Genomic DNA, 13,421 nt, shown 5'->3' on the forward strand with positions numbered 1-13,421 from the left:
TTGGGGGTTCTTGGGGGGGGTCAGCCCAGCTGGTCCTCGTACTGCTTGCGGAAGCAGTCACCGGCAGGGAAGAAATCCCAGCAGCGCTCCTGGTACATCTTCCACACGTACGACTCCTGGGGGGGTCCGGGGGGGTTTGGGGGGGGGAGGGGTCGGGGGGGAGCAGAGTGAGGAGCCCCCTCATATGGGGGGAACACGGAGCCCCACTTCTGGGCGACCCCCCCCCTCCAACCCCACACAAATCCGGCATCGTTGCCCCCCGTTTCCTGGGAGCGGCCCATCCTCCTCCCACCCCCCCACGCAGCCCCCACCCCACAACCACCCCCCCACCCCACGCAACCCCCCACCCCACACATCCCCCTACCCCCCACAGCCCCCCACCCCATGCAGCCCCCCACCCCACGCAACCCCTCCACCCCACACATCCCCTACCCCCCACAGCCCCCCACCCACGGAATCCCTCCACCCCACACATCCCCTACCCCCCACAGCCTCCCACCCCCCACAACCCCGCCACCCCACACAACCCCCCACCCCACACATCCCCTACCCCCCACAGCCCCCCACCCCACAACAAACCCCCACCCCACGCAGCCCCCACCCCACAACCACCCCCCCACCCCACACAACCCCCCACCCCACACATCCCCTACCCCCCACAGCCCCCCACCCCACAACAAACCCCCACCCCACGCAGCCCCCACCCCACAACCACCCCCCCACCCCACACAACCCCCCACCCCACACATCCCCTACCCCCCACAGCCCCCCACCCCACAACAAACCCCCACCCCACGCAGCCCCCACCCCACAACCACCCCCCCACCCCACACAACCCCCCACCCCACACATCCCCTACCCCCCACAGCCCCCACCCCACAACAAACCCCCACCCCACGCAGCCCCCACCCCACAACCACCCCCCCACCCCACACAACCCCCCACCCCACACATCCCCTACCCCCCACAGCCCCCCACCCCACAACAAACCCCCACCCCATGCAGCCCCCACCCCACAACCACCCCCCTACCCCACACATCCCCCTACCCCCACAGCCCCCACCCCACAACAAAACACCACCCCACACAGCCCCCCCACCCCACACAGCCCCCCACACCAGCCCCCAAACCCCTCACAGCCCCCCACCCCACAACTCCCAACCCCCCCCACCCCACAGCACCACCCCCACCCCATACAGCCCCCCCCACACATCTCCCCCCACAGCCCCCACCCCACACACCCCCCCCTCACCTGCCCCGTGTGCTCCGTCTCATCCTTATTGATCAGATACATCAGGAAGAACCTTTTTTTGGGGGGGGGAGAAATGCAGCGGTCAGGGGTGGGGGTCGGGTGCCCCCCCGCCCCTCTGACCCCCCCCCAGCCCCCAGCCCCCAGCCCTACATGTAATTTGCCAAATTGTGCTCCTCCAACGTGTGGGTCTCGAAGCCGTGGGGCGTCGTGTCAAAGTAATCGCTGCCAATGCCACAGATGAAGCATTTTGTCTGGGGGAGGGGAGAGGAAGAGGAGGGGGGGGGGGTCAGGCAGCTGAAGACCACCCCCCCCAAAAAAAAAAAAAAAAGGGGCGATGGGGGGATTGCAGCCCCCTCCCCTACGCACCTCCATGTCCTCCTTCACCTGCTCCTGCTGGTCCCGCAGCTCCCCGAAGGCGTCGATGATCAGACCTGGGGGGGGGGGGGGCAAAAAGAGGGGGAGGGGGGGGAGGTTCAGCGCTGCCCCCTCCCACACCGCAGACCCCCCCCCTCCCCTGTAGCCCCCCCCCCCGTAGCCCCCTACCTTGGATGATGGCCAGCAGGATGACGATGACGAAGAAGAAGAAGGTGATGTCGAAGACCACGCGGTACAGCTCGTATTCATCCCCAGCCGGGTCCTCGATTTCATCCCCGATGCCCCCCCGGCGCGGACCCCCACGTACATATGGAACAGGTAGCACTGGGGGGGGGGAGGCAGGAGGGGGGGGGGGGTCAGCGCCTCTGAAACCTTCCTGACGGCCCCGAGGGACCCCCAGAACCATCCCAGAGACCCCCAGGACCCCAAAGATGACCCCAAGATCCCCGAAACTGCCTCAGGAGAACCCAGAGACCCCCCCAGGACCCCAAAACAACCTGTCCGCCTCCCAAGTCCCCACCGATGTCCCTGGGACAACCCCAGATGTCCCAAAGCCCCCTCAAAAGACCCCACAGACCCCCAGAAACCCCCCAGCTGACCCCAGAGCCCCCCATTGCCCCCCCCCCCCCCTCAGGACTCCCCTGATGTCCTGAAGACCCCCAAATCTGCCCCAGGAGAACACAAAGACCCCCAGGGCCCCCCCAAAGCACCCCCAAATCACCCTCCCGAGAACCCAACAGGTGTCCCAAAGCCCCCCCCTGGACCCCAGAGACCCCGGGAGCCCCCCCGTTGCCCCCAGGACTCCCAGTATCCCCCCCCAGGACTCCCCTCCTGTCCCCAAGATCCCCAAAACTGCCCCAGGAGAACCCAGAGACCCCCCCCAGGACCCTCAGATGTCCCAAAGCCTCCCTGAGGGACCCCAGAGACCCCCAGCTGCGCCCAGGACCCCCTCCTCCCCCCACCGTCATCATGTCGTCGCATTTCATGTCGGGCTCATCCTCATCTTCACTCTTATTGTAGAATTTCCGGAAGAAGTTGAAGGCCACGACGGTGTAAAGATACACGACGACAGCCAGCAGCCCCACGGTCATGGCCAGCTGTAGGGCAGAGCGACGTTACGGGGTCCCACAGCATCAGTGGGGTCCCACAGCCCCACCCCACAGCCCTCACCATTGCTCCCACGATCCCACTGTCCCCACCGTCTCCACCACCGTCATTCTGGGGGCCACCAATGGGGTGAGACCCCCCGCCCCCACACCCCAAGATGATGCGATGGACCCCAACCCGCAGCCCCACCCCATAGCCGCCCTCCACCCCACAACCCATCCTCTCCCATCCCCACCTGCTTCCCATTATGGGTGACGGAGGACAGGATGGTGCGCAGCGTCTTCACCCCCATGGCGATGTCCAGGAGGTGTGCAGCGAAGAAGAAGTTGTTGTAGTGGCCCAGGAGGGACATGGCCATATACCACGTCAGGTACAGGAACGACTGCGGGGACAGCGGGGTCACCCCCCACCCCACACAGACCCCCACCCCTGGGCTGAGGTGTGGGGATAACAGGGGATGGAGAGGGGTCGGCGTCTGCCCCGCAACCCCAGTGCTGGGATCCCATCTGCCATGAGGATGGGGGAGGTGTGGGGGCAGGGGGGATGTGGGGGCAGGGGGGATGTGGGGGCAGTGGGGATGTGGGGATGTGGGGGCAGAGGGGATGTGGCGGCAGTGGGGACAGTGGGGATGTGGGGGCAGTGAGGATGTGGGGGCAGTGGGGACAGTGGGGATGCAGGGGCAGGGGGGTCAGTGGGGACAGTGGGGATGTGGGGGCAGTGGGGATGTGGGGGCAGTGGGGATGTGGGGACAATGGGGATGTGGGGGCAGTAGGGGCAGTGGGTATGCGGGGGCAGGGGGGTCAGTGGGGTCAGCGGGGATGTGGGGTCACCCCTTGCCCCACATCTCCAGCGCTGTGGGTGACCCCATCTCCCATGAGGATGAGGGGAATGTGAGGTCAGCGGGATCAATGGGGTCAGTGGGGTCAATAGGGTCAGCGGACATGTGGGGTCAACGGGCTCAGTGGGATGCAGGGTCAGCAGAGATGTGGGGTCAGCAGAGATTTGGGGTCCCCCACTCACGTTATCAGTGAAGATGACCCCAAACTTCCAGATCTGATAGCGGATATCGATGGAGGTGATCCTATAGGGGGCACAAGGTGAGCTGTGGGGTCCCCAGGCCGCTATGGGGCCGCACCCCACGGCCGCGCAGACCCACCAGGTGAGCACGGAGTTGTCGGGGGGGGGTTTCCTCTCCCCCCGTGCCCCGATTTCGAGGCTGGAGAGCTCCATCCCCAGCAGCTCCGCGATGCGCTCACGGCCATAAATGTCCCCATATTTCTCCAGCACCTTCAGGGGGAAGATGGGGGGAGGGATTTGTGGGGTGAGGCTGTGGGGCAAAGACCCCCACGGTCCTACAGGGCCAGGTTGGGGCAGCAGCCCTCCATCACCTTTCTCTTGACGAACTTGTCCCAGTAATTGCTAGGGAAGGACCTGGGGGGGGGGACACAATGGGGTGAGGGGGGTCCCATAGACTCCCGTAGGGACCCCACATCCCCCGTACTGCACACTGAGCACCCAGTGTCCCATATCCCCCCAGCCCTATAAGGACCCCACAGGACCCCATATTGCCCAGCCGTATAAAGACCCCACAGGACCCCATATTGGCTCAGCCTTATAAGGACCCCACAGGACCCCATAATGCCCAGCCTTATAAGGACCCCACAGGACCTCATAATGCCCAGCCCTCCAAGGTCCCCATAGGACCTCATCAGACCCCATTTTGCACCAGCCCTATAAGGACCCCACAGGACCCCACATCCCTCCAGCCCTGTAAGGACCCCACAGGACCCCATATTGCTCCAGCCCTATAAGGACCCCACAGGACCCCATATTGCCCTGCCCTATAAGGACCCCACAGGACCCCATTTTGCACCAGCCCTATAAGGACCCCACAGGACCCCATATTGCACCAGCCCTATAAGGACCCCACAGGAGCCCCTGTCCCCCCCCAGCCCTATAAGGACCCCAAAATCTCATCCTACACATCCCCCCCAGATGGTCCCCCCACCCCACATTCCCCCCACCCTATGGGAACCCCCAGGACCCAAACCCCCCCGGCCCTATAGGGCTCCCATACTGCGCATTCAGGACCAGGCGATCCCACTGCCCCTTCACGTCGTCGTCCGGCGGCTGCTCAGTGATGTACAGCCCTGAGAACTCCAGGCGCCGGGCCACCTCCTTCTCCCGCTTAAAGATCACCAGGGGGATCTGGGGGAAGGGAGGGGTCACGGGGTCACGGCGGGGTCACGGCGGGTCATGGCGGGGTCACGGGGTCAGCGGGGATGGGGTGTCAATGGGAACGTGAGGGCAGTGGGGATTTGGGATCAATGGGGTCAGCAAGTCGTGCAGATGAGGGCCAGGAGGGGGCGTGGCCAAGAGGAGGGGGCGTGGCCACTGGGGGGGGCGTAACCCGATAGCAGAGCCAATGCGCGGGGAGAATGTAAGAATGGGCGTGGCCAGGGGTGACCGAGGGCGTGGCCAAAGCAAGGGACATGGTGTAGTAGCACTGGCTCAGGGTGAGGGGCGTGGCCAATAAGGGGGCGTGGTCAATAGGGGGCGTGACCAAACCGAGCCAATCCATGGGGGGGGGACCATAAGAGTGGGCGTGGCCAGGGGCGATCGGGGGGTGTTGCCAAGAAAGGGAGCATGGCATCGGAATGCCGGCTCAGGTTGCAGGCAGTGGGCGTGGCCGGAGCAATAGGGGGCGTGACAAAAAGCGAGGGGGCGTGGTCACGAAAAAGGGGCGTGGCATCAGAATGCCGGTTCTGAGGGCTGTGGGTGTGGCCAGATGTGACTGGGGGCGTGGCCAAGGCGAGGGGGCGTGGCCTAGGAATGCGGGCTGAGGATGAGGGCTGTGCAGGGGGCCATGGGGGGCTATAAGGGGCCACAGGGGACTATGGGGGGCTATAGAGGACTATAGGTTGCCATGGGGGCTCATGGGGGGCGATGGGGGCCATGGGGGGCTATAGGGGGCCATGGGGGGTCATGGGGAGCTATGGGGGTCCATGGGAGGCTATAGGGGACCATGGGGGGCTATAGGGGGCCATGGGGGGGCTATAGGGGGCCATGGGGGGCTATGGGGGTCCATGGGAGGCTATAGGGGACCATGGGGGGCCATGGGGGACTATAGGGGGCCATGGGGGGCTATAGGTGACCATGGGAGGCCATGGGGGGCTATAGGGGGCCATGGGGGGCTATGGGGGGCTATAGGGGGCTGCGGGGCGGGGGTCACCTTGAGGCAGTTGTAGCCGATGATGCAGAGGAACGCCACGATGGTGTGAGCCACGGCCAGGGCGCGCAGGGCGGGCTGCATGTAGCCCGTGCTCTCCTCCAGGCAGTAATACACCACGCTCGGCTCCTCCTCCCCGTCCCCGCCGTCCCCGTCCCCGCCGTCCCCGAAGTCTCCGATCCCGTCCAACACCGCCGCCATTCCCGACCCCTCCAACTCCGCCTCCTCCATTCCCGGCGGCCGCTCCGACACCTGTGGGGTGTTTCAGGTGGGCGCCGGACCTGCAGCCCCCCCCCCCAACCCAACCACGCTGCTCCCCCGCCCGTGGGTCAGACCTTATAGAAGAGGAGGATGAAGTTGATGGCGAAGGCGAGGAAGAGCGCCAGGAAGCGGAGATTGTAGAAGTTGCGGGAGAGGTAGTTCTATGGGGGGGGGGGCACAGACAGGGTCACCCCATGGATGTCCCCAGAACCCCCCCAGAACCCCCCCCCAGCAGCTCCCATGTATCCATACCAGGAACTTCACCCTCTGCACCTCCAACTCCGTCCAGAACTCGAAGGCCCCTTCGGGCGGGGGGGGCTCTTTACGCTCCCGGGGGGGCGACGCCTTCTGCTGCTTTTCGGGGGTCTCCACCTCCGGACCCCCCTCTGCGCCCCCATCGCCCTTCTCTCCATTCTCCGTACTGTAGTGAAGGCAAAGAATGGGGTCAGAGTCAGGGACAGCCCCCAGCCCCCAGCCCCCAGCCCCCTCCCCACAGCTCCATTGGGGCTGTGCCCCCCCGTCCCCTCTCCCCCCCACCCCCAAGACTCACTCGGCCTTTTCGGTTTCGGCCGCCGCCTCCTCCTCCTCCTTCTGCGGTTCCTCCACCACCTCCTTCCCATCCTCCTGCAGGGGGGAGAGTGAGGGGGGGGGTGGGGTCACAGAGCATCCCCCTCCCCCCCCCCCCGAAAAAAACACGCATGGGAGCAACTGGGATCCCCTCCCTCCTCCCCCCAGTTCGGGTGTTTTGTCCCCTGCCACCCCAGCCCCAAAATCCCCCCCCACAAAAGGTCTCTGCCGACCCCCCCTTCCTCACAGGACCCCCCCCCAACCCTCCCCGGCCCCCCAGCCCGCCCATGCCCCCCCCTTACCCCGATCTTCCTCTTCAGGATCGGGGTCCCCTCGGGGGTGGGCGGTTCGGCACCGGGGGGTTCCCCGATATCCCCCAGACCTCCGGGTGCATCGGGGGGGGCCATGCGGTAGTGCCCCCCGTCCTTCCTCCCCCCGAAGGCCACCGGGGGGGCGGCGACCACCACCGCAGCTCCTTCCTCCTCCTCCTCCTCCTCGCTGCTCTGCGGCCGCTCTGCGGGGGGGGGGCTCTCCTCCTGCCCCTCCTCGCCCCCTACAGCCCCCTCCCCGCTCGGAGCCCCCCGGCTTCTCCGCCCCCCACCGCATCCTGCGTGGGGTCCGGCATGCTGCCCAGCAGCTCCGCCAACCCCAATTTCTGCGCCCCCTCCACCAACCCCCCCCCGAAAAGCACCACCCACAGCACGCAGCCCACCGCCCTCACCGCCCCGTAGACCCCCATCAGCCCCCCGACCACCGCCCTCCACACGGCCGCCCCGAAGTCCCACAGCAGCTCCCTGCCCCCCTTCTTCCTCATCTTCCTGATCCTCCTCCTCCACAGCTGGGGGGACCCCACCGCGCGCCGCAGCCCCCCCAGCATCTCCCCGAAGGCCGAGGTCGGCTCTGCGGGCGGGGGGCTCCCACCCCCCTCGGGGGTCTCCTCCTCCTCCTCCTCGTCCCCGTCCCCCCCGTCCCGCGCCCCCTCCTCCTCGGAGAGCCGCGACGCGATCTGCATCTCGAAGATGGTGTCCTCGCAGAAGCTGACGAAGAGCTCCATCTTCTCCGCCTCCCCCCCCTCGTTGACCACGTCGAAGATGAACTGCCTCTTGGACTCCTTCACCTGGGGCATCTCCCACTGCGCCTTGTTGGCCGCGCTGATCTCGAAGTAGAGGCGCTCGATGCGCCGCGCCGCTCCCATGATCTCGATGCGGCCCAGAAACGGCCGGAAATACTCCAGGATGCTGGCGGCCTGCTCCAAAAAGGTGCGCAGCCTCTGGTCGTGGGGGACGTGCTCGGCCAGGTTGGTCAGCAGCACCGCCACGTTGAAGCCGATGTCGCGAGCCGGCTCCTGGAAGCGCCCGGCGAACGCCTCCACGTCGATCATCTCGTTCTCGTCCGCCTCCGAGCACGAGAGCAGGAACTGCACCTCGGACGGCTCGTACTGCTTCTGGCTGTCCATGGCCTGCGTGGGACACGGGGGGGGCAGCTGTGAGAGCGGCCAGCCTGCTGAGAGCCGCCACCCCAACCCTGGCGCAGACACGAAGGTTGGAGAAGAGCTCTGAGATCCAAGAGTCCAACCCCAGCCACCACCCCATCCCTTTCATTGAGACATAAAGGTTGAATGAGACCCCCAGGAGCGTCCAACCCAACCCCAACCACCACCTTGTCCCTTTCATTGAGACACGAAGGTTGGAGAAGAGCTCTGAGATCCAAGAGTCCAACCCCAACCACCACCCCGTCCCTTTCATTGAGACACGAAGGTTGGATTTCTGAGATCCAAGAGTCCAACCCCAACCACCAACCCGTCCCTTTCATTGAGACATAAAGGTTGAATGAGACCCCCAAGAGCGTCCAACCCAACCCCAACCACCACCCCGTCCCTTTCATTGAGATGTGAAGGTTGGAGGAGAGCTCTGAGATCCAAGAGTCCAACCCCAACCACCACCCCGTCCCTTTCATTGATGGATGAAGGTTGGATGGGACCGTCTGGAGGATCAAGGCCAACCCCAACCACCACCCCGTCCCTTTCATTGAGATGTGAAGGATGGAGATGAGCTCTGAGATCCAGGAGTCCAACCCCAACCACCACCCGGTCCCTGGCAGGGATGGGGATGGGATGGGATGGGATGGGATGGGATGGTGATGGGGATGGGATGGGATGGAATGGGATGGGGATGGGGATGGGATGGGATGGGGATGGGGATGGGATGGAATGGGATGGGGATGGGGATGGGATGGGATGGGATGGGATGGGATGGGGATGGGATGGGGATGGGGATGGGATGGGATGGGATGGGATGGGATGGGATGGGATGGGATGGGATGGGATGGTGATGGGATGGGATGGGATGGGATGGGGATGGGATGGTGGGGATGGGATGGGATGGGATGGGATGGGGATGGGATGGGATGGGATGGGATGGGGATGGGATGGGATGGGATGGGATGGGATGGGATGGGATGGGATGGGATGGGATGGGGGATGGGATGGGATGGAGGATGGGATGGGATGGGATGGGATGGGGATGGGATGGGATGGGATGGGATGGGATGGGGATGGGATGGGATGGGGATGGGATGGGTGGGATGGGATGGGATGGGATGGGATGGGATGATGGGATGGGATGGGATGGGATGGATGGGATGGGATGGATGGGTGGGAATGGGGATGAGATGGGATGGAAATGGGGATGGGGATGGGGATGGGATGGGGATGGGATGGGATGGAATGGGATGGGATGGGGATGGGGATGGGATGGGATGGGATGGGATGGGATGGGATGGGATGGGATGGGATGGGATGGGATGGAAATGGGGATGGGGATGGGATGGGGATGGGGATGGGATGGGATGGGATGGGATGGAAATGGGGATGGGGATGGGATGGGGATGGGATGGGATGGAAATGGGGATGGGATGGGGATGGGATGGGATGGGGATGGGATGGGGATGGGATGGGATGGAAATGGGGATGGGATGGGGATGGGGATGGGATGGGGATGGAGACTCCCCCACTGCCCCACTGGAACGCATCGTCTCTTTTTGGGGAAGGACCCCTTTTGGACCCCCCACCCCCACCTTCTGGAAGTCCTTTTTGGAGATGAGCCCCCGCGGGTCCGTCACGTAATCGCGGAAGGCGTCGGAGGCCACGATGTCGCGCAGCTTCAGGAACATATCGAAGAACTTCAGGATCATGGTGACGTTGCTGGACGACTCCACCAGCATGTCCACCATCTGCCGTGCGATCGTCCCGTTCACCACATTGCCTGCGGGCAGGGAGGGGGATGAGACGGCAGACCCCCCCTCTCCCTCGGTGGGTGGGGGGGACGCCCTGGGCGGCACGGCGGACCCCCCTGGCGCCGTTGGGACGCACCTTCCAGCAGGGACAGCAGCATCACCACCATGTCCTTCTGCAGGTCCAGCAGCTCCTTCAGCAGCCCGATCTGGCTGGAGTCCTGAGGGGGGGGAAGGGGGGGCACGGTGAGCTCTGGGGCAGCGCCAGCCCCCCCCTCCCCGCCCCCCCTCCCAAAGCGGCTGTGGCCCCGGATCCAGGGGGGGCAAAGCCAGCGCTAGGACCGCTCCTCATAGCACAAAGGTGAGTGGGTGGGTGGGTTTGGGGCTGGGATGGGGGGCACTGAGGGGGGGGGGGGCTGTTAGCGAGGCCATGCGGGGCTCAAGGTGGGGGGAGGGGGCAGCGGGGGGGTCCTTACGCCGTTCCTGGGTCCCGGCATCCGACCCATCTGGCAGCGGTGGGACGGAAACTTCCATCAGAGCGCGGACCCCCAAATCGGGGGTGGGCAGGGGGGCGGGGGGGAGACAGCGCAGGGGACCCCTCCCCCATGGGGACAGCAGGTTAGTGTGGGGTTTGGGGTCGCAGTGCCCCCCCCCCAGGCCCCCACCTGTGCCAACTTCTTCATCATGTGTGCGAAGACGTGCAGGAATCCGACCACGGCGTCCCACAGGCGGCTGTGAGCCAGGCTCTGCTGGTTCCCCGTGCACGGACCCTGCGGGTGGGGGGCTGTGGCAGGGGGGGCTGCGGCCAGCGGGGACCCCCGGGGGAGGGGGCACATCTGGAGGCACCCGGGGGCAGGGGAGCCCTCGGAGATCAGGGCCCTGGGGGGTTGTTGGGACCCCTAGGATATGGGGACCTTGGGGACACCACAAGACATCCAGGGGCACCCAGGGACGGGGGGACATTGGGGACATCCAGGGACATTGGGGTCCCTTGGAAATGGGGACCTTGGGGACATCCAAGGATGTTGGGATCCACTGGATATGGGGACCCTGGTGACACCCCAAGACATCCAGGGGCACCCAGGGACAGGGGGACATTGGGGACATCCAGGGACATTGGGGTCCCTTGGAAATGGGGACGTTGGGGACATCCAGGGATGTAGGGATCCACTGGATATGGGGGACCCTGGGGACACCCCAAGACATCCAGGGGCACCCATGGACAGGGGGGACATTGGGGACATCCAGGGACATTGGGGTCCCTTGGAAATGGGGACCTTGGGGACACTCCAAGACATCCAGGGGACACCAAGGGACAGGGGGACATTGGGGACATCCAGGGGCATCAGAACTCTTTGGAGATCAGGACCTTGGGGACACCTGGGGACCTTGGGGACACCTGGGGGGCGTCAGGATCCGTTGGAAATCGGAACCTTGGGGACACCCTAAGACACAGAGGGACATCGAGGGGCAGGGGGACATTGGGGACATCAGGGATTTTGGGATCCACTGGATATGGGGACCTTGGGGACACCCCAAGACATCCAGGGGCACCCAGGGACGGAGGGACATTGGGGACATCCAGGGACATTGGTGTCCCTTGGAAATGGGGACGTTGAGGACACTCCAAGACATCCAGGGGACACCAAGGGACAGGGGGACATTGGGGACATCCAGGGGCATTGGAGTCCCTTGGAAATGGGGACGTTGGGGACATCCAGGGACGTTGGGGTCCCTTGGAAATGGGAACATTGGGGACATCCAGGGATGGTGGGATCCACTGGATATGGGGACCCTGGTGACACCCCAAGACATCCAGAGGCACCCAGGGACAGAGGGGACATTGGGGACATCCAGGGACATTGGGGTCCTTGGAAATGGGGACATTGAGGACATCCAGGGACATTGGGGTCCCTTGGAAATGGGGACGTTGGGGACATCCAGGGATGTTGGGATCCACTGGATATGGGGACCCTGGTGACACCCCAAGACATCCAGGGGCACCCAGGGACAGGGGAACATTGGGGACACCCAGGGGCATCAGAACCCTTAGGAGATGAGGACCTTGGGGACACCTGGGGACCTTGGGGACACCCCAAGACATCCAGGGGCACCCAGGGACAGAGGGGACATTGGGGACATCCAGGGACATTGGGGTCCTTGGAAATGGGGACATTGAGGACATCCGGGGACGTTGGGGTCCCTTGGAAATGGGGACCTTGGGGACATCCAGGGATGTTGGGATCCACTGGATATGGGGACCCTGGTGACACCCCAAGACATCCAGAGGCACCCAGGGACAGGGGGGACATTGGGGACATCCAGGGACATCAGAACCCTTAGGAGATGAGGACCTTGGGGACACGTGTGGACCTCGGGGCCCCCCGGAGCCCCCCTGGGGGTCCCCCCCTCACCTGGATGTACTCGGTGAGGCTGTTGAAGACCTGCTTGGCCACAGCCATGGCCTTGGAGAAGTTGCGCTTTCCCTGCTCGTCGATGACGTCCTTCCCCGAGTAATACCAATAGAAATCGCTGATGGACTCCTGGGGGCCGGGACGTCAGTGGGGGGCTGTGGGGAATTGGGGGGGGGGATTTGGGGGGGATGGGGGGCGGGGGCTCAGAGCCACCTGCAGGCGCAGCAGGTAATCCACGGTGCAGATGATGATGTTGATGGTGGTGGTGTTGCCCGTCTGCGTGCGGAGGTAATTCTGGAAGTCTGGGGGGACACTGGGGTCAGGATATGGGGCAGAACTCCATGGTCGACCCATGTGTATGTTCCCATGGCCGCCCTATGTGGCCCCATGGCCACCCCATATCCCCCATGGCCACCCCATATCCCCCCATGGCCGCCCCATATGGCCTCCTGGCTGCCCCATATGACCCCATGGCCACCCCATATCCCCTCATGGCCACCCCATATCCCCCCATGGCTGCCCCATATGGCGCCATGGCCACCCCATATCCCCCCATGGCCACCCCATATGGCCTCTTGGCCGCCCCATATCCCCCCATGGCCACCCCATATGGCCTCATGGCCACCCCATAACCCCCATGGCCACCCCATATGGCCTCATGGCTGCCCCATATCCCCCCATGGCCACCCCATATGGCCTCTTGGCCGCCCCGTATCCCCCATGGCCACCCCATATGGCCCCATGGCCACCCCATAACCCCCATGGCCACCCCATATGGCCTCATGGCTGCCCCATATCCCCCCATGGCCACCCCATATGGCCTCCTGGCCACCCCATATCCCCCCATGGCCACCCCATATGGCCTCCTGGCTGCCCCATATGACCCCATAGCCACCCCATATCCCCCTATGGCCACCCCATATCCCCCCATGGCTGCCCTATATGGCGCCATGGACACCCCATATGGCCTCATGGCTGCCCCATA

General features: G+C 64.9%; 1 protein-coding gene across 1 annotated transcript in view; it reads right to left on the reverse strand.

The window, feature by feature from the left end:
- Window positions 1–20: 20 nt before the first annotated feature.
- RYR1 (ryanodine receptor 1) overlaps window positions 21–13,421 on the reverse strand; it is a gene marked incomplete at its 5' end in the record, with an annotated part of 140,086 nt that continues 126,685 nt past the window's right edge. Inside the window, 26 exon segments of the mRNA NM_001303199.1 lie at window positions 21–116; window positions 1,253–1,304; window positions 1,403–1,503; window positions 1,619–1,683; window positions 1,796–1,908; window positions 1,911–1,951; window positions 2,590–2,726; window positions 2,971–2,975; window positions 2,977–3,116; window positions 3,755–3,815; window positions 3,891–4,021; window positions 4,123–4,165; window positions 4,812–4,942; window positions 5,967–6,215; window positions 6,299–6,385; window positions 6,477–6,645; window positions 6,775–6,848; window positions 7,094–7,368; window positions 7,371–7,533; window positions 7,536–7,594; window positions 7,596–8,250; window positions 9,867–10,054; window positions 10,162–10,243; window positions 10,688–10,792; window positions 12,437–12,565; window positions 12,650–12,738. Of these exon segments, the coding sequence (NP_001290128.1) occupies window positions 21–116; window positions 1,253–1,304; window positions 1,403–1,503; window positions 1,619–1,683; window positions 1,796–1,908; window positions 1,911–1,951; window positions 2,590–2,726; window positions 2,971–2,975; window positions 2,977–3,116; window positions 3,755–3,815; window positions 3,891–4,021; window positions 4,123–4,165; window positions 4,812–4,942; window positions 5,967–6,215; window positions 6,299–6,385; window positions 6,477–6,645; window positions 6,775–6,848; window positions 7,094–7,368; window positions 7,371–7,533; window positions 7,536–7,594; window positions 7,596–8,250; window positions 9,867–10,054; window positions 10,162–10,243; window positions 10,688–10,792; window positions 12,437–12,565; window positions 12,650–12,738 (3,440 nt within the window).

Source organism: Meleagris gallopavo, unplaced genomic scaffold (assembly GCF_905368555.1).
Source record: "Meleagris gallopavo unplaced genomic scaffold, MGAL_WU_HG_1.1 scaffold_10, whole genome shotgun sequence".
Lineage (NCBI taxonomy): Eukaryota > Metazoa > Chordata > Aves > Galliformes > Phasianidae > Meleagris > Meleagris gallopavo.